The 21,049-nt window shown below is 42.0% G+C and overlaps 1 protein-coding gene across 4 annotated transcripts in view; it reads right to left on the reverse strand.

The window, feature by feature from the left end:
* rbms3 (RNA binding motif, single stranded interacting protein) overlaps nucleotides 1-21,049 on the reverse strand; it is a 291,822-nt gene that overhangs the window by 65,546 nt on the left and 205,227 nt on the right. For all 4 annotated transcript variants that reach the window (XM_080296737.1, XM_080296736.1, XM_026155390.2 and 1 more), the window contains 2 exons: nucleotides 7,077-7,234; nucleotides 1,845-1,924 (listed from right to left, as the gene is read on the reverse strand). In XM_080296737.1, the coding sequence (XP_080152863.1) occupies nucleotides 1,845-1,924; nucleotides 7,077-7,234 (238 nt within the window). The remainder of the gene's footprint in view (nucleotides 1-1,844; nucleotides 1,925-7,076; nucleotides 7,235-21,049) is intronic.

The raw sequence follows: 21,049 nt of genomic DNA on the forward strand, positions 1-21,049 counted from the left end.
TCATCTCCACCACACCCTCATGTGAACTGAAAACTATGGAAAAAGTATAAAATATCACAGGGAGCATTACTCTATCATTATTCATCATCAGAACATCTGAGAGCATCTGCAGCGTACCAGCACAGCAAACTTGAAAATTCAGCTGCTAACTTATAGCTTTTGTGCATCTACCATATCAGTGTTACTTACTCTGGTATTTGGAAGGAAGTTATAATTTTTTTAAAGAAGTCCGACAAGGTTCAAGTATTTGACCTGATCCCCTTTTACACAATTGCCACATCCAAAGAGGAATTTGACTAACAATTCTGACTTGCTTACTCAAGTTTTGGTTGCATAGCTTCTCTGACTGCTTGTCGGCTTGTTCCCTTCAGGTTGCGTGGTACAATTTCATCAGATTCCCAAATTCCCGGTGAATTCAGGTGAATATATCAGGCTTGTGACAAAAACTACAAAACTAAAGCCCAAGCTAATAAACCGAAAGCAACCTTTGGAAGTACCGTATCACCACATATCACAAATGGCAACAACTCGAAGAACAGTAAAAGTTCAGGTGTAAAGCAAGGAAAGAGAAGCTTTCATAGACCTTTTAGCAGGGACCATAGCAGCGCTGAACCAGAGCGGACCTTGTAAACGTAACCATTCTTAATTCCACAGAAGGATTTCCTCGATCAGGGCGGTAAATCTCCATGCTTGGCACAAGCCTGAACAATCCATTAACAATAATAAAGCCTGAGCGGCAGGGAGATAGACCCTTAAAGGGGAAGGTCAGCCTGATATTACAGCTTTAAAGGTTTCCTATTACGGCTCAACTTCAATATAACCACTCACCTTGCCTTTAATGGCTGCTGGCTATGCAGTGACTGAGCACATACGGAGATTCTAAATCCAGTCTTTCTGAGATATTACTGGATAGAGGAGAGCGATTTATGGGTCTGTTTCTATGCTGCTGGTTGGAGGTGTGAGTGTTAATATAGCTGCCACAGTGGTGAAGGAGATCTCCTCAGGTATCACCCCGTCTGGCCCTCATGTCCTGCTGGGATACACGGGAGACTCTGCTGCAGCACCTGGACCCAAAAGTGCTTAAGCAGCATTTTTTCTTCATCCTGGCCTTTCCCTCTGACACTTTTTTCCCCATATCTTTACTCCCTTCCAACTCACTTTTCTTCCACTGCCACCTCTTGATACTCTCACTCCCCTGGAGACTTGCTTCTTTTTCCAATGCCTTGCCTGCTTACTTGTGGAACTGTGATGCCTCTTTCAGCACCGATACACGGTGAGGTACAATCTCGTCTCTACATCTGTCTCCATTTTCTGCTATTCTTTCTTTCACCCATGTTTCCCTGTCTGCTTTCTCCTTGGCCACTCTCTAGGGTGACTGCAGAAAAGAGAGCGATAGGAAGGCGAGAGGACACTGCAACAGAGAGAGCAGGAGCAGAAGAGGAACGAGGGGAGAGTGCAAGCTCTTAAGTAGATTGCGAAGAACAGCACAGAGGCATGAGTGTGAATATTAAGAGGGTTTTCTCCTGCCCGAGAAGTTCCAGCCTGCAGCCTGAGCACCACCAGGGAGAGAGACGGTGACACGGAGTGAAGACGTTACAGAACGAGCGAGGAAGAGACCTATAGAACCATCAGCTATTGAGCCAGAACCACGACAGTTAGCTTCAGATGTCAGAAACAGCAGTGTACGCAATCTATCAAGCTGTCCGGCAGATCTGAGATGAGGAATTACCATAAGTGAATTAGAAAGGCAGTTCCTTATTGCAAAATGATGCCTCCCCCACCCAAAAAAAAGAAAAGGAAGGGGTGATGTGAGAGTAATGTGAAGCAAAAGAGGTGAGACTCACCTGGAATGCCTGGTGGGGTTTTCAGGTATTTTCCATTGAAGTGCTGTATCACTACTTCACATTTCTCTGTAGACTCCATCCTGCAATGACATGCGGCATGTAGGGTTCAATTTAACAATCTGTTTGTAGCAGAAGCACCGATGACACATTTACAACCATAAAGCATCACCCCCTAAACTGTGTCCTGCTGGCTGTGTAGCATCAGTCTTTTCATACTAATAGTGCAGTGAGACTATCGAGAGCTGATCTGCCGTATCAAGTCACTGGTTACATGAGTCAGAGGTTCATAATGAAATTCAGGGCTTTCAGGCAAAGAGGTGTTTATGCAGTCCTTTTCTGCGCATAACGGAAAAGACAAAGCATAGAAAGTTTTGGAGAGTAGGTGAAAGGCGTGAAAGATGAGGTGGTACGGGAAGGTAGAAATTACATGCTTATAAAAGGCAATTCCAGTGTGAAGATGAGAGAGAACACAGGAAGTTGATTGACTCGTCTCCACTTTTCCAACCAAAGGATCAAAGAGTATATACAGGCCAAGCAGCTGGCCAGCAGGGGGGCTCTGATCTTCACATCACAAGCCTACACACACTAATGTCATACACACATAACATCAAAACACGTACATTTCAAATGCATATGAGTGTTGTTGTCATTCTCACACACATACACACACACACATGCACACACACACACACACACACACACACACTGCTCTGCAACAATAAACAGATACCCTAAAGGAAAGTTGAGCAACTTAAGCTCCAAAGATTTGAAATATAATAGGAGATGTAACCTATACACACATGCATATACATATTTTCTATGCAATTTTGCATTTCAGAAAACTAATCAGAATCCTTGGTGGGTGTTTCCTAGTAAATGTGACTTATTATTGGCTGAGAGCACTGCATTCATGAATTCTAGACTAGTTGCCTCACAGTGACAACTACAGGGAATTATTGCCCTAGGCTAATAAATTTTACTAGTTGAACACCAGTAAATTAAAACAATTTGTACTCTCACTTTGGCATATTAAAGAAATGATCGTGTGCTGGAGAGCAGCTCTTTTCTGTAAAGCTAAGCTAAGGGCTGGGAGACCTTCTTCAGACTGGCTGCTGACCACACTGGGAATCAGAAGTGTGTGGCCAAACCAGGAGAATGGCTATCGTAGAGAAGGGCCACACACTTCAGGCATTCGCTGTGTTGCGTTCAGTGTTACAAATCAAAAGCTCCACAGGTGGACACACAGCAACAACAAAAGTTTGAAAGACAATTACAATGGCTGTCTCCTCTTTCACCTCCACACAGCTGGCCGCTCATGGCATGAGGTGGGCGTGAATGTTGGCTGGCTGCTTTCGGAAAGTTACAGCAAATGATCTACAACGCATGCGCACACACACATACACACACCCTATCTGACATTGAAAAGGTGTAAGACCATAAATCCAAAGATGTAACTTAATTATCAGTTTCTCTTACAAGTTGATGTAAGAGCAAATAATATCAAAATATTCCTTTAACTTGCAGCTTAACTGTGTGTGCTACAAGAATTTTTAAACACCTTCCATATTACAGCCTGCATGAGTAAAATGCTAGGATTTTCTTTTTCAATGTGCAATGGATTTGTCTGACAATTTCAATTGTGTTAAGACAGTAACATATTAAAAAGCAAATATCCTTTTGCATGAATTTGCACGATCCGTGTTGTGCATATATTGCAGATTCCCTTATAGACGCAAAGAAGACATATTAAAATGAGAGAGTTTTTAAATCCAGGCTTGACTGAATGCCATGTCTTTATGGTAATATGCGCTTGGAATGTGCAGAATTCATTGCCTTCCAGATTTTCATGCTTTATTCTCCCTCACCTCCTAAAATACTCATATCATCCTGTCAGCCTCCCCCTTCCCTGTCCTCTGTCTCCCATCCTTCTGCTATCGCTACCTTCATCTTTCTTTCTTTTCTTTTTTACCATAGCTTCTTTATCGCGCTCTCCATCTCATCCATCTTACTCCCAGCCCGTCTACACCTTTTCTTTTTGACGTCTCTCTCATTCTTCCCCGTCTTTCAACCTTGGTTATTTCCTCCATCTTTCACCGTTATCCTTCCTCTCTCCTGGCCCATCTCTCTCACTTTCTGTGCCCTCCTTTCCTTCCCACTGTGTCCATCCTTTTCTTTCAACATTATGCCCTATCCACATCAAAATCATTCTCCCCTTTTCTCCTCCCTACTCCTCTTTTTAGAATATATAATCTTTCACACTTCCTGGCATCATCAATCTCTCACTGACCCTGTATCCTCCCTTTCCCCAGCCCTCACTCTTTCCCTTCTGTTCCACGAGTGTTAGTGAAAGGCCAATATGAACCAACCAATGCAACTCAGCTAACTGCAAAACATAACGAGTTTCTAAAAATGACTTTAATTTATAAAATAATATTCAAAAAGATATATTAAGTTATACACAGCACATTTTCACTCAAAAGAAGCAAAACAAAACAAAAAAACTACTACTAAACTTGAAGTACAAGAGCAGCCAGCTGGTTAATTAATTCATTAATTTTATAAGAAATCATTGTTCTGATTCATTGTTTATTTATCTCTGTTTATATGCTATAGATTTTTTGATATAGGTGCCACATCAGAAAGCTGAAGTGAATATACCGGGAACTGCATACATCGAGTGTTTATGTTTACAACATACGCTGGCAATATGCTCCTAATCCACACCAAACACTGAATCTCAGCACAGTCCTACGAACACGGAAATTATTGCCTCATAATGCTCTCACTTTAGGAGGCAGGCTAGTGACACGGAGAGGATCTGCCTGAAGCACAGCTAACCTCTTTATCGCTCAAGCTTAACAACCTTGTAGTGCTTATGAAATAATGACTTTTGTGGTGTGGACTCCATTATCAAAGCACAAGCCGTTTTGAGGTTGTTTGTTGGGATGCTTTTGTTGTCCATTTTAAAAGAGACAGGCTTACAATAGCAGCTGGATGCATCCCCCTTCTTCACTGTTTATTTAGTGCTTCTCTGACTGAATGTCAAAGCAAAGCTTCTCTTTGTATTTCATTGCACTTTTTAGCCTTCCTACACACAATAACATCTTTCCTTCTTTCTCTCCAGCTGCACAGCAGGATGGTAAACGGAAAGGATGTAAGTAGACATGAAGTGCATATGGCGGACAGGCTGTTAGACACTCACAGGGAAGCAAACCAGTCAGACTCACTGTCTGCTGGTCAGTCAAGCTTTTGGGGTAACAAGTCAGTCAGAGAGTCAGCCAGGTAGACAGTGAAGCCGGCTGGATTTTCTGTGTGCGCTGCTGGTTAATGGCATCAGGTGCTGCTGTCTGCAATGATTAGTGCTGGGGCTGGAGTAATGGGCTCTGATAACAGTAATGGATCGGCCCACAAACACTTAGCTCAGTTTACTCTCTCTAATGCCCCACACAGCACAGCCCTCAGCAGCTGTCTGTATGTCTGTCGACACAGCTAATGGGAGTTCTCCAATTCATAAAAAACATTCAATTGTGTTGGTTTTTGTTTGTTTATTTTTGCTTTGGTTGGATCTTTTTTTTACCCTTTTCCCTGACCTGTACACTCATCACACGCCAACGCTCATGGAAATTTTTAATTCATCTTAGTATTTCTCAGTCTTCTAAAAAGTTTCCTCAATTCCTTCTCTATTCATTCACCTTCTCTTTCTCTGTATATTAACTTCTAAAGCTTTTATCTGATCATCGCTTCACACTCATGTCTCACCCTCCCTTTCCGTCATGCGTCTTCCTCCTCCCACCGAGAGCTTCTTGAACAGGTGGCCTGTGGCAGGTTGTTGCTGTGCTCTGCTTGTTGGTCTGCAGGAGGCTGCCTACCTGTGTCTCTGTGTGAGAGCTTGCTTTTCAGCGCGTGTTTGCGTGCGTGCACACGAGCATGCACGCGTGCATATTCACAAGTGTGTACGCCTGCGTAAAGGTCTAACTCTGCAGATGCTCATATTGGTGTGCAAGTGTGTGTGTGTGTGTGTGTGTGTGTTTTTGTGTGTTTGTGCCAGTCTGTCCTGCTGTAACCCCTGGTAATAGAGCAGGGAATAGGAGAGGAGTTCAGCCAGAGCAGGTGATTAAGAAAAATCCCTGCAAGATGGTGGTTCTGTGGCCGTCATTGGCCTCCTCTGGGTAAACAGGGAAGGAATGTGTGGAGAGGAATGAGAGCCTGGTGGCTGCTGTCGAGGACAAGGACAGAACGGTTTATGACTTTGGGGGATTAACAAGCTGAAGTGGAAACTTTTCTAAGTAGAAAAAGAAACAAACTGTTCAGTCATTCAGACTTTGTTTTGGGAAAAATAGCATCCGTTACTCTACTATATATACTATTACTATATATAATACACACACAATCATTGGTGGTATCTGTTAATTTTTGAGAATGCACAGCTGAAAGCATTCATTAACTCATATGCAGATGGATGGACAAACAGGCTTAGAGGAAGAATCAAATCATATTTTCATATTTTCACTGTCTAAAATGAAAAGCATATTAGTAGCAGCTCGTCTAGTAATCAGAAACTCAGTGGTTGAGCCCAACCTGTATGTCGAACTATGCTCGGGCCAGATACTGAAGCCTGAGTTGCACCTGATGCATCCATCATGTGAGTGTGAGCGTGTGAACATGATGTGCTTAGGCACAGAAAAAAGCACTTGTACAAATATGTGGGTGAATGAGGCCTGTAGTGGATATTGCTCAAATTCAGTAGAAAAGCGCTACATAAGTACCAGTTCATATTTCAGACAATGCACAAGCGTGTGCTTGCCAGTACACGTACAATGTATTTTATTAATTTAGTACCAAAAACAAGACACGAGTCATCTCAGGGCACAGCTGAACTAGGGCAGATCTTAATGTGAGCAGTGGGTAAAAATCCTAGTTAGATTTACTCACCACAAGGAACACTCCTCAACCTGTGACAACAGTTGTATAGTGTCTTCTGTGGCTTGGGAGGGAGCTTTGTAAAGTTTTAAAAAATAACCCTGATTACTGTGTGCCAGCAGGCTTATCTCGACTTACTCTTCAGACTTAGCATTTTTAAAATAAAGCCTATTACAAAGTCGAGGTGTGCAGCATAAAGAGAGATGCTAGAGAGTTGTATTACAGAAATGATCTGGCTTTTAGAGCTTGGCATACCATTTGTAGGGACTGAAAGGAGGCATATTTAACACTTGCTTCATTAACATTGTTTACCTGGCAAAGCCGACTCCTCTGCTGACCCCGTTGGCATCCCTCAGTATCCTTGTGGAGATGACGTGACCCAGAGGCTTCAGCATATTCTCCAGCTCCTGCTCATCCATAGACACTGGCAGGTTGGAGATGTACAGGTTGGTGGGGTCCTGCTCTTGTTGCTGCAATGCCAGAGATTTCGAGGAGTGAAGAGGAGGGAGAGGTTGGACAGACGGCAAAGAGAAGAAAGGAAAAGAGAAGATGGTATGAGAAATAATGCATCACTATCAATTGCAGAAAATATGAAATAATACATCAGCTTTGGGTTGTGAGGAATCATGCAACGTGTTGCAATACTGCTAACTGTGCAGCCAAATCCAGGCTAAGCTCGCATGACATCTGGCCCTGCTGACACTCACATATTCCACTTAAATGCAATAAAGAAATATAAAAAATGAGCATGTGCAAGTATTAGTACACTCAATGTATTATGACAATTTAACAAGTAGCATGGTGGATATATTCAGAATAGCTTGAATGGCATCTTCTGGGTGTTTCTTTTTAGTGGTCAGGTAAAAAATCAAGAGAAACAGCAAAAGAAAAGCTGTGTATTATACAACAGTGTTTTCAGTGTAGTGCCCAGGGGCTACTGCAAGCTAGGTACGAAAGCACAGCTGGTGCTGGGGTGAGCCTGAGGTAACAGAAAGCCCGTTGAGATCTACAGTAGAGCAGCTGGAAACAGCCCCACCAGCCAATCAGTCACTGCCTGTGCCAGGCAAGCCACCAAACTATGCCTCCATCTATATTTCTCTTCCACCAGTCAGTCAGTCTCTCTTAATTAAGCATTAAGCTACATTGTGCTGCCCTTAGTTCTAATCATATATGCTACAGGCAAATTAGCATATACTCTTTCAAATGAACCGAATAACATTCAATCCATCTTTCCAACGTGCAGGTAGCAACAGTCCACTCTAATCAGGCAAACAGCCAGGTCTGATCTGTTTCACACTTGTGTCTTTCATCCTTTCATTCAAAAGGCGCTGGGATCATCACGAGTTAATTCCACTACACAGAGGCATGGTCTAAGTTAATAAGAGAATGTGCACTGAAACATTTTAATGACACTTACATGATTATTGTTGCATCAGTAAAAGGTAAAACTTCTAGTGTTTACCAGAGTGTGAAATGTTAAAACAATATCAGTTAATTTTAAAGTCTTATAAACAACAAAAAGAAAAATATTCATCTATTATGTACGATTCATTTTAAATGTGCATGTGCGATACAATAAATTATAAATAAATTTCCTTTGATTTGTAAGAGCAGCCTCCCTTGTCAGGTTAGATCAATAATGTGAGCAGTGGAGGAGCTTTAAGCACCATCATGTAAAAAGGCAGTAATAATCTGTGTCATGGTCTACAATCTAATAATGAGGAAGGTGGCTGAATCTGTTCTGAATAACAACAGCAATTTTCCAAGACACGTGCGCATAAAAATGTATGAAATGAAATCAATAAATACATTTTTTTAAGGCGTGGATCTGCCAAGTCCAGGCTCATAAATGTCAAAAATTGGCAACAAGACAAGAAGAAGAAGAAGAAGAAAAACTGAGGGCAAATGACTTTTTGATATTAACTATGTGAAAAGGGAAAGACCATCTCTGAATTGAGGAGGGGGCCTATGGGTACATCTTTCGCCATCCTACAATGCTGTGATTGCAACCATCGCCCTACTGTCTGTGAATGATACTCACAGCCATTGGTCAGTGGTCTTTGATCAATAATCAATGGTCATTCATCAATGAGTGGTTATTGATCAACGGTCATGACAATTTGTATATTAATGATCAAGGAACTAACCTCACATTTGCACAATAACTGGTTTCAGTTATTGTGCAAATGTACTGTTTATAAGGTTGGGGAAACGTGTAGTCAGCTGAGACTGTAGAAGTCACATGGATGAGTGAGGAAATGTTTCTCCCACTGAAAACGCTACGTCCAGATCAACCTTTTGGAATTTCCTTTAAAATTTAGTTTAACCTCCTAAGACCTGAACTCTTCCACGGCATGCATTTTTAATTTCTCTTTGATATTTGGGCTGATTGCGGCCTGATGAATGTAAAAACAAAGAATTACCAGATTTCTTTTTACCTTATTTTTGTTTTTAAGAAAAATAAGAGCCACATATGAGGATATTTGTTTAAAATGTTGATAGAACAGTAGCAGTATAATGTCCTTGTAAGTGGATATCAGGCCCTTGTACAGCAAAATTGAGTATTTTGGTCTAAATAACCCAAAATGTGATGTCCACATATGTGGACGCCAGGTCCTAGGAGATTAATATGGTTTTATTTGGAAAAACAGCTGACTTGGCCTCAAAAAAGTTTTAAAAAAAGTGAATTCTCAGTTACATATTTCATACGCACATGCAGTACTGTAAACAGCAACTTCAGCACAGAAGTCTGTCATCTTCTCAGCTGGGGGTTGTGGAGTTACTTCAGTTGCAGGCTGCGTAAACACTGTCTTTGAGAGTCTTCACAGACTCTACAGGCAACACTCTCTCACTTTGTCCTGTTTTGCTTTCTGCTGATGATGGAGAAAGAGGTTAAGGAAGAGGAAAGGAAGTGTCTCCACCAGTCTCTTGCCTCCATCTTTCTATCCGTCAGTGGACAGGACTGGTCCCTCCCCTGATTAATTAGCTGTCTTATCTGACAGGACATGTTTGATCTGATGAAAACCTGTGGGAGAAAGCCAGCGCCCGAGACCACAGCTTTTTTCTCCTTTACCCAGGAAACTCAATTACCTAACTAAACTCCACCTCCTTATTCTACAAGTGTGTCACATTTGGGTGCTTTGGAGCATGTGAGAGAAAAAGCTCGCAAGAGTTTGTATAACACGGGATTTGGCAGTGAATGGAGCTTAATTAAATCTGTCTGTAAAAATCTACTGTACACGTGTCACTCTCTTGCTAAGTCCCTTCAGTGTGTGCACCCTTGCAGCTGCGCCTTCCTTTGAATTTCATTGGTTACGTGAGCTGATGTTTTTCAGGATTATGTCAAATAGGCTTCGTATGCAGATGCAGAAAGGAGGTCCGGATCAAAGAGTTAACTGACTGACTCCCTCATTGAGCTAAGCCAATGATAAAACAGTTTCTGCGCGCACACTGGAATGAAAGCACTTTCTCCTATAAGCACGAGACAGTGCACGCGGTGAAAGAGTGAGGACAGAATGTGATGCGGTAATTTGTGTGCGTGGGCTAAAAGTAGAGGGCTCCGTTTGCAAAGGGGGTGGGGGATTATCGCGGGGGAGGCCTCGTCTACGCACGGCCGCCTCGCTAAGTTTTCTCTTTGATGACGTTCCGCATCACAAAGCCCTAAATACCCAGATGAGAAGGTTATGGAGAGGAGTGGAAACTGGAGTATTTTGACGGGAGGTGAGATGGGCTGGCCCATTCCTCAAGGAGATTTAATTTCCTTTAATGTCAGCCTTTGCACATGCTCCGCTGTCACGCTATGAATGAAACGGTAATTGAGGTGTGTGTGCGCTTGCGTGCACCTGTGTGTAGCCCATCTATTAGTAATTATGTGTGTTTGTTCCATTTAATGCAGACTATATTACTGTACACTCGTGTATGCGTTTATGTATCTTTCGGCTCTGTGTGTGTTTCAAGTCGTGTAAGCGAGCCTCCTTCTTCTGCGTGTCGATGGTTGAATGTCTCTCTCGCCATTGACCAGCATTGTGGAAGGTTAATGGAAAGGCTCCAGGCTACACTGGGGCTTTGATGAGCATAATTCCTTCACCTTGCCACCAGGAGGACAGGAGGAATCCAACTGTGCGTGTGACAGAAAGGGAGAATGGCGGGACGAGGGGGGGGGGGGGGGATGCGGTGGGGGGTGCGACATGTCATTTCCTGCTGACGGATGGGCCCCTCGCTAGAGCTGACAGCCCTGTAGCAGTTATTTCATTTCGACACCCTGCTCTGTTTACCTCACTGTAATTTCTGAGAACATTACCATTCTACGTGGAAGGGAGAGTATTAGACAGGAAGAGAAAAGAAAGCGACGATCTGGGTTAAACAGAAAATAGGAGTTGCAGATCACGTGCAAAAGGTTAAGGAATGAAAGGGTACGGAGAGCCGATGAGAAAGAGAGATGGAGGCAGCTGACATGACAGGCAGATATGGCACATTAAAGGAAGCCCTTGTTGCCTTTTGACAACGCTGGAGGGAGAAGAAACGTCGGGCGTTAGAAGTCTCTCATTCTGCCTATAGGGCTCTCAGGGCTGTATCCATTTAACGGTTAAACGTTAGAAAGATAGATATGTGACTTGACTCGGGGCACCGCATCCAAATCCAGGTTGAGACTGAGTCGCCTTCAGTCTCTTTCCAACAATCCTTTCTCTCCCTGATTTACCTTGCACCCACATCTTTTCATTCCCTTTTCCTTTAAATCACTTTACTAACCTTCTTCCTTTTCTCTTTCAGTAATGAGAGTTTCCTAACTTTGTACACCAAGCGTTGTCCGTCCTTGCTTCCATGGCGTCTCTCCTGTCGCCCTCTATCCATTCTTCTTGCTCAAGAGTAAAGAGCTCTATGTATAATTGGTACTATAGGGCTTTTTGGATGCTCCTCTGAGGTCAGATACACACTCTACAAGCGTATACGTGCTTGGGTATACGTGTCTATAAGGTTGTCAATCCTTGCTACAACAAACACACAATACACTTCCCTCAGGTATGCCACTCTGGCTTGTTGTGTGACTAACCAGCAGCCTGAAGGAGCACAATTAAAGCCACAGACAATGGTTTATGTGTTGACTGGTTGGAGAAAACTGCAAGGAAGCAATAGTTGTTGTGTTTCTGCTGTTGTGAGGATGTGTGGCTGACAAGTTTGCAGATGCCAGAGGGAGCGTTCCTGTTCTCTTGTATATAGGTTGAGGCTCTGTACTCAGATCTTGCTGTGGGAGCCTGAGTCTGCAGAATGCATTCAAAAGACAAGCTGGCCAACCAAGAAGAAGGAAGGAGCAGAATGGGGAGTTAGAGAGAGAAGAAGCCTATGAGCACATCAACTCACTTCAAAAGATTTGAGTTTAATTTGTGAAGAGCTGGAGAATTCAGAGACAAAACAGTAGCTACACTACAAAGGACCTATCATTCTGTCAGCTGGCTAGTCAGCTGGTCAGACAACAGCAGGCAAAGTCAGCTGGGCAGCTTGCTGCACTTTGATGAGTGCTTCCCAACATTGCCTGTTTCTACTCTCAAGTGGATGGTTTGGATCATTTTACTTCATTTTGTACAGGCTACTGTCAAACGCTTCCTCAATACTCTGTAGTGATTCTGTCTATTATGAAAGACCCTCTGTGACACCGGACTTCAAACCCGGTCCACATCCAAGACTATATATCCCTATCGCAGTCTTTCACTGCTTCTGCAGTCATTTAAAGAGCACGTAGCTGTTAGCACAGCCAGGCTGCAAGTGTACAAAAGGTTTCATGGTCAGCCTCTGACGTGAGAATTCAAATTTACTTTATTTATTTTTGCCAGTCAAACAAATAGCAGCTACTTATTTTTTCAGCGCCGCAAAAAAACGTCAGATTCAAAGTTTGGCCTCTACAACGGCTCCATGTATTCATCAAAGTCCGATTTCACAGACAGATGGCGAAACTTTGCAGGGAGGAAGTGTTTCGCTCGATCTGATACGCATCTTTACAGACAAGCGGACATATGCAAACACACCTTACATTTCAAAATATGCATAAATGCCTCCAACGTAGACAGGCTTAATCACAGAACAGCATGTTATAATGCCAAAAAAAAGAGATAACAAGAGCACAAGCTGGTAATGCGTGAGGTCCTTCGGCTGCTCATTGAAGGACTGATGAAATCCATATTTCTGATTCAAACCTTCTGTTAGAAACAAAGGGCTGTGAAGGGCTACGAGGCAAAGAATTTGTGCCATCACTCAGGGCAGCCTATACAATCCAATTACCACATTATGTGTGAACAAACAGCCCGAAACACCTGTCACTTAAACATGGCTTTAATAGTTCTGCAGTAAATGGGTTTAAGCTAAAGTCTGCAATCATACTATGTAGGCATATAGCTGCCAGTTCTTTAGCAGCTGTATTAAAACTACTTTATTATTTCTCTTATAGATAACATCTTTCTGCTAATTCATAACTGAATCGGCTTAGTGGGCAGCACTGCTGTAATCACTTTGGCGTGTGCACCTGTAGGCTTGATTGTGATTAAGAAAGCATCAAAAACAAAACAAAACAACACCAATCTCCTCGCTTAACACTGCATATAATGACGGCTACACCCACGCACGCACCAAGTCCTTACTTTCTTTCTTTTTTTTTGATTATAGGTCTCAATGTGTTTGTTTTTTTGTTGTTGTTTTGAAATACATCCAAACATACTTGTTACCAGCAGTGAAAGAAAATATTAAGGAAGACAAAAAAATAAAGATTAAGAAGACGGCACATATGATTGGTTTAAAACATTAATTATTAGCTTATTTCTAAAACTCGAGTGCAGGGAAATGAGAATCAGAGAGGAATTAATTCAAACTGCTGTATGCAACTATATCCAAGAATAAGTGAGCAGATGTAATAATTAGTAGAACATCAGTAACTCATTAGTAACACCATCATCTGCATTTCATCGCACATAAGATGATGTTGTTTGTAATCTAGAGATACATCAACTCTTTTTAGTGTTTTGGACGCATTTCAGTGTGAGTGGGAGTATCCCATTAAAGCTTTGTGTACAGCAGAAGGAGCAGGAATATGGCACCGCAAATCATGTGACAGGTGGTAAAAACTAAATAAATTACTGACTCAATCTTTTTCTTCCGGATACTCATTCCTCTATCTCTGCGTAAACTTTCTTTGGAATTGCTACAAGTAAGGTCACTTCTGCATTTTAAATTCTTTATACCTCCATTAAACCCATTGGATTCACTTCAAATGTAGGCAAACAGACAACACTGCCCAAAGGTCCTAAGCCACCACACATTTCTTTCACATTTCTTGTATAAAACCATTGGATTTTTCTTTAACATAGCCTCAACTCTCATAGGGAAGCTTTCTTGTCATTTCTTTAAGTAATCAGAAATGTTGAGGTCTGGGCCATGACTGATATTATTCTGCAGTGTGTGTGTTTTTTTTTTATCCAGGTATGCTTTTATTGCATTGCATCTGGGATCAAAAATTAAGCCAATCAGATGCTTTTCCAGATTTCTTAATTCTGTAATTGCATCAGTTTTGACTAGGTCCCGAACACGAGAGGCTGAAAAGCAGTCCCAAATCATGACAGAGCCTCCACCGTGTTTGACAGACAGCTATATAACCTTACTATTTCACCTTTTTCATGACCTCAATTAAAGAAAAATGTTTAAATGTGGATTTGTTATTGTTCATCACTCCATAAGACCTGTTGTTTTTGGTTCAGTTTTTTGTGTAACTTGGCATACTTCAGCCTTTTCTCCCTGTTTCTTTTCTTTAAAAATGACTTCTTGACAGTCATCTTTCCACTGAGACCGTTTCAGTTTCTAGTTTATCATTTTATGTCTGTCAAACTGTGTTATTTTTGGCATTTTTTGTAGATTCGACTAACAAAATGGGAACAAATTGTTACAATTAGCAGCCTGTTGCAAAAACGCATAAAATGCCTAAAGATACAATTTAAAATGTGATTTTATCAAGTTTTCTGTTACGTTTAGTCACAATACTGGTTCACTCCTTGAGTTAGATGCCCTTTTATGCTAGAATGAAAAGCAAAATATAAGGAAATGAGGGGTGGCTCAACAGTACTGCACAATACTGCATGACCAGAGTGGTTAGGAACCCTAACTCTAACTCAAGTCTGCTGGACCAGACGGAGTGAGTCCCCTTGTCCTCAAGGCCTGTGCCCCCCAGCTGTGTGGAGTCTTTCATAAACTGTTTATGCTGAGTCTGAGTCTGCAGAGGGTCCCGGTGATGTGGAAGACATCATGCCTCGTCCCTGTACCAAAGACGCCTCGTCCCAGTGGCCCCCAGGATTACAGGCCCGTGGCACTGACCTCCCACATCATGAAGACCCTGGAAAGGCTCATCCTGGACCAGCTGCGACCCATAGTAAGACCACATCTGGATCCCCTTCAGTTCGCTTATCAGCCTCGTCTCGGAACAGAGGACGCCATCATCTACCTGCTCAATCGTGTCTACACCCATCTGGACCAGCCGGCGAGCACTGTGAGGGTCATGTTTTTTGACTTTTCCAGTGCTTTCAACACCATCAGGCCGACCCTCCTGGGTGATAAGTTAGCAGCGATGCAGGTGGATGCTTCTCTGGTGTCCTGGATTGTTGATTACCTGACAGGAAGACCACAATATGTACGTCTCCCACAGTGTGTGTCTGACAAGGTGATTAGCAACACAGGGGCACCACAGGGGACTGTCCTCTCCCCCTTCCTCTTCACCCTCTACACCACAGACTTCAGCCACTGCACAGAGACATGCCATCTTCAGAAGTTTTCTGATGACTCTGCGGTGGTTGGATGCATCAGCAGGGATGATGAGACAGAGTACCGGGCTGTGGTCGACTCCTTTGTCACGTGGTGTGAGCAGAATCATCTGCAGCTCAACGTGGCAAAGACCAAGGAACTGATCGTGGACTTCAGGAAGACCAGGAAACACTTGACCCCTGTTTCAATCCAGGGGGTCAGTGTTGACATTGTGGAGGACTATAAATACCTTGGAGTACACATTGACAATAAACTGGACTGGGCTAAAAACACCACAGCACTTTACAGGAAGGGCCAAAGTCGTCTCTATTTTTTGAGGCGACTGAGGTCCTTCAACATCTGCCGGAAAATGCTGAGGATTTTCTATGAGTCTGTGGTGGCCAGTGCGATCCTCTATGCTGTTGCATGCTGGGGGAGCAGGCTGAGGGTCGCAGATGCCAACAGACTTAATAAACTGATCCGTAAGGCCAGCAATGTTGTGGGGATGGAGCTGGACTCCCTCAAGGTGGTGTCGGAGAGGCGGATGCTGTCCAAGATAAAGACAATGTTGGATAACACCTCCCACCCACTCCATGACATGTTGGTCAGTCACAGGAGCTCGTTCAGTGAGAGACTGAGATTACCGAAAAGCACCACTGAACGACACAGGAAATCATTCCTGCCTGTGGCCATCTCCCTGTACAACGCATCCACTTAACACACTGTTTGCTGCTACAGCTACACATGTTTCTTTTCCAACTATTTATTTATAAGTGACTTATGTATGTATGTATGTATATATATGTATATATTGTACTATTCTTAGTTAGCGTATTGTCTGTCTTGTCTTAATGTTGGTTTAAAATGGAGCACTGTAACAAAAAATAATTTCCCCCAGGGATCAATAAAGTATTCTGATTCTGATTCTGATAACCCCAGGCCAGAGGGTCCTAAATACCAAACTGGTGGCCTTTTCTGACTGTGGTGGCAACTGAACAACAGAATTTTGAAATGAGAAAAAATATATATTTAAAGTTGTCAGTGCATCAAAAAAAAAAAAAAAAAAAGCAACATCAAATGGTAGCGCTCTCACTATAATGCTTGGCACATGTGTATCTCCAAGTGCTGCATATGTTGGATCAAAGATGTTTTATCTTTACATGCCAAAAGATTATTTCCTTCTCCTTCTTCTTCTCTGTTGACTTTCTGCTTCTCTAAGCTGTAGTCATGCTCACTGTAAGCTACCAGTCTGATCAATTACTTTCTTTGCTCGCATAAGGATACACATGATTGATCAGTCTTAGTAGCTGCAACAGGATTATCCACTCACTAACAGATTGTGGCTAACAAAATGCCCATTAATTAACCTCTCAATATCATTGTCACAGCAAAAAGTAATTTGAAGTTTGGAGCAGGGCACAAAGTTGTTTTTTTAAGATTATGTATTTTACTAGATGAAAATGATTAAAAAAAAGAGCAGAATATGAAGCTCAGGGGCAAAAGATTAGAGGTTCACCTTGCTCATGCGGTGTTCCATTTGGCTGGAATACAATGTTACCTGATTAAATAAAAATCTTACAAATTACCATACGTTGCTGCAGAGCACACCTTAATACATCACATTATTCAGCCACAGAATTTTTCCCATGAGTGCAATCCAAGCCAATGACAACTAAGTGTGTCCTAGTACCCAGAGGCACTGAGGTGTTTAGTTTGGTTTTAAGGCCTACACTCATTCACTCACATAATTACACACAATGCTATTGCACAGCTCTGCATCTCATAAGCGCAACGTCTCTCTCACACGCACACACACACACGCGTAAGCATGAGCCAACACGGGATTTTTAGACACAAGCACACAAACACACACACTGTCAATCTTTGTCCCATTACTGCTTATGGAAAATGGCTTTCCAGCTACTCTGCATTATTCTGAGATGATAGATGCTGCGTAAGGGAACAAAAGTGGGTGATACATTATTGAGCCTTTGAGAATGCTAACACAGTGTGGTGGGACTTTGTTTTACTCATTCTCTCAACCTGATCTGCTCTCTGCTGGCGTAGCTGGTAAAATATTCATCCAACATAAGGCACAGTGAGCGCTGTGGCACAAAAGGGACTTTTGGTATATCTTTCGATGTGCTATTTACTGCACCAATGCAAACAAGTGCAAACATTAAAGGTCAAATTCACTTGCTACCATAACATACAGAATTAATCCAAATTAGTGAGAAGTTAAAGTGTAGTGTTGTACCAACAGTCCGTTAGTCTTTATGCCCTACTTTAAACAGCAGCATCTTTTTAACCCTAAACTGTGTATGACAGTAAAATAATAAGGTTCAGTGATTTTTTTAATAATAATTTTGGACAAAAACTATTTACCGGTCGATCTACATTCCTACCCTCACCTATGGTCACGAGCTGTGGATAGTGTAGGAAAGAACGAGATTGCGAATACAAGCGAAATGGGCTTCCTCCGAAGGGTGGCTGGCCTCTCCCTTAGGGTGATAGGGTGAAAAGTTCAGCCATCCGGGAGGGGCTCAGAGTAGAGCCGCTGCTCCTCCACATTGAAAGGAGCCAGCTGAGGTGGTTTGGGTATGGAGAGATTATATCTCTCTGCTGGTCTGGGAATGCCTTGGTGTTCCCTTGGATAAGCTGGACAAATATTTGTCATTTTCGTTGATTCAACTAAAACGGGAACAAATGCTCTGTCTTTGCAACAGGCTGCTAGTAAGTGCCTGGAATATAAAATTGGTTCTTTGCAAAGACAGCTCTGCTGGACCCCTTGAGTTAGGAGCCTTTTTACGCTTGAATGATTCATATTTCAATCTTAGGTACCATGAGTGGACTGAAAATCAGTGAAAATATATAAGAAAAACTTTAAAATCCCTTAAAAAATCCTGGAGAATTAATATTATTATTATTATTATTTTTTTTTAAAAAGGAATCACCAGTTTTATTCTGTGATATTTCCAAGCATCCAGTCCAGTAAGTCTCATAGTACATCGAGTTTGACTTCCCACGAAACAATTTGACATTCAGTGACAACCTTTCAATGAAGATGCTGCGTCATGGTTGCTAAAATAAATACATTTTAAAAAATGACTGCTGTGCTGATATCCAGGACGTTACCTGGCCGTCTGCTGGATGTCCTTCATTAGCGTCTGCTGGATGTCCTTCCTGCTCTACCCAATGAGGGGGAGCTTGTTTACAAGATTTTTTGTATGTGATCCTTTGTCAATTAGAAGAAAACAAATGCCTAGCAAATAGGATTGTACACATAACCTTGTCAATGCTCACATTGATTCTCATCCTGTTTCAGTCAGCTGGCCTTCACAGTATGAGACACACTTCCTTTGATAAGAGGCAGGGGGATGATTGTTTAGCACTGGGGCAACGCAGACGCCTGTACAAATATGTCTTTAGTTAAAAAATAAAAGTGCATATCGTATGACTGCATGATCAGAACCATTTCACACAAAAACTGCCATCCAAAAGGACTGCACTGCACTCACTTGCATTCTTCTTAGCAATGATATTAGTAACATTTATTGGTTTGCAAAAACAAAGCCTACAAAGGGTCGTCTGCCCCATAACCACACATTACAGTTTCGGTGTCTGCCCATAACTATTTTTCCTCATCAACGCGGCGACACTGTCTCAACAACAGCTTGAAGGCTTTTATCTGCTTTGCAGATGTGTGGTCGAGAGATCAAACCTTTACTTTGCAAAACAGACATAACACCACTAAATTACGTCTGCCATCAATGTCATGGCTCATACATTTTGATGCTGGGTTAATGTGAATTTAAATGGGTCGATATGCGCTTCACCCGCTTAATCACGACCCCCTGATTTGATTTTGTATCTCCCTCGGTGAGCTAATATTCCAGAGATTAAAATTTCATGTGGAGCTCATATCAAAAATCCATTATTAACATGGAAGACGGGCACGTTGGGCCTTACCCTCCGCCAAAAGGAGACAAAACTCATGCACACGCAAGTGAGCAGGCACACATACATGCAAAGTTACTTTTTTTTTTTTTACTCTGTTCCCTCAAGACTTCATGACAAATTCGCCCCTTCTTTGTAGAAATATTGAGGATTTTCCCTGTAAGCTGCGGTTATGTCCTCGGTCGTGCTCCCTCAGCAACATTCACAAATGCCTTTCCGGTTTCGTAATATATTTTCATCACCGTAACCTTCGTATTTTTCCATTACGGTGTTTGCAACAACAGCTCATTGTGTTGTGGCCATGGTAAATGCATTTTTCCGTCTTATGCATCATTCATGATATCTTTTCTGAGATTGAATTCCTCCTGGCTGACATCATGTGGAGGCAGCGAGCGGTGCTGAAGGTTTTTGGTTTTTCAGTAGAATGAGGAAAAGGTGTAAGAGTGCGCGTATGTGTGAGGTAAAAGAAAAACTGTAAACTGTTTGATTTTCTCTACATGCGCAAGGTCGTCTGCTCGCACAAGCGTTGCATCTTTTCACGTTATTCTCTCTTCAGTCTCGTTTGTCTATTATCATTCTTAACTTTTGAAAATGTTTAACCTTTTGGATTAATTCACAGTTTCCTTTCAATCTCTTGATGATTTAGTGAGGGCTGGGATAAAACAGAAAAGCTGCTTGAAAAGAAAGTTCTTCTATCTTTTGTTTGGGTGCAGTGATTTCATTAAGAGGCAAGGGGGACAAGCATTTAACCGCTGTTGGCTTCCTACTAGCAATTCCATTCATTTAAGCCCAAGTGTTTTCACTATCAAATGTGAAAAAGAATCGTCTTTATTCTTGAGTGAATTTAAAATGTTTGAACAATTAAAAAATAATAATGTCAACAAATAATTTGAAAGACAAAATAGAAAGATCCATTTATTTTGTTTCTCGGGACTGTGAAAATCCAGATTTATTACGGTCAGTGAGGCTGGACAGCCACAAACTTGGAAAAGCTCTCCCTATAGCCAAATGTGATCCAGATGAGTGCTTCCAAAACAGGGGTTTGTGTGCCACAAAGGGAAGTTCTGCAAAGAAGTATGAACAAGGACAGCACAGCTTATGTGAAAAAAATAGGAGTTTGGGAATAATTTGGGGAATAAGTCAATATGTCCATACAAATTTGCATTCAGGTGAAAAAGGACCAAATACACATAGATGTGAGTCTGATCTCACACTCATCTATGTTCACAAAAGCTGAAGCAATGAACAAAAGATAATCAAAACGTTAGCAATGACAACTAAATGTAGCAGATAAATGTCTGGAAATAATCTGCTTTTGCCATTAACCAAATGTACTGGAAAAAAGGAGAAGCATTGACAGTGTAATTATAACCAACTTTCATGTATGTCACAGATCCACCCCAGGGGCTTGTCTGCAATGAAACATTTTTTAATAACTCCACAAAGACATCGCTTCTGTGGATGACCACAGTCCTGGGCTGTTATAGCATGCGGAGGAGCACCAAACCAAAAAATAAAATGAAATAAATAAATGCTGCAAAACCATACCTCTGGGT

The sequence above is a fragment of the Astatotilapia calliptera genome, chromosome 22 (genome assembly GCF_964374335.1).
Source record: "Astatotilapia calliptera chromosome 22, fAstCal68.1, whole genome shotgun sequence".
NCBI classification, from domain to species: Eukaryota; Metazoa; Chordata; class Actinopteri; order Cichliformes; family Cichlidae; genus Astatotilapia; species Astatotilapia calliptera.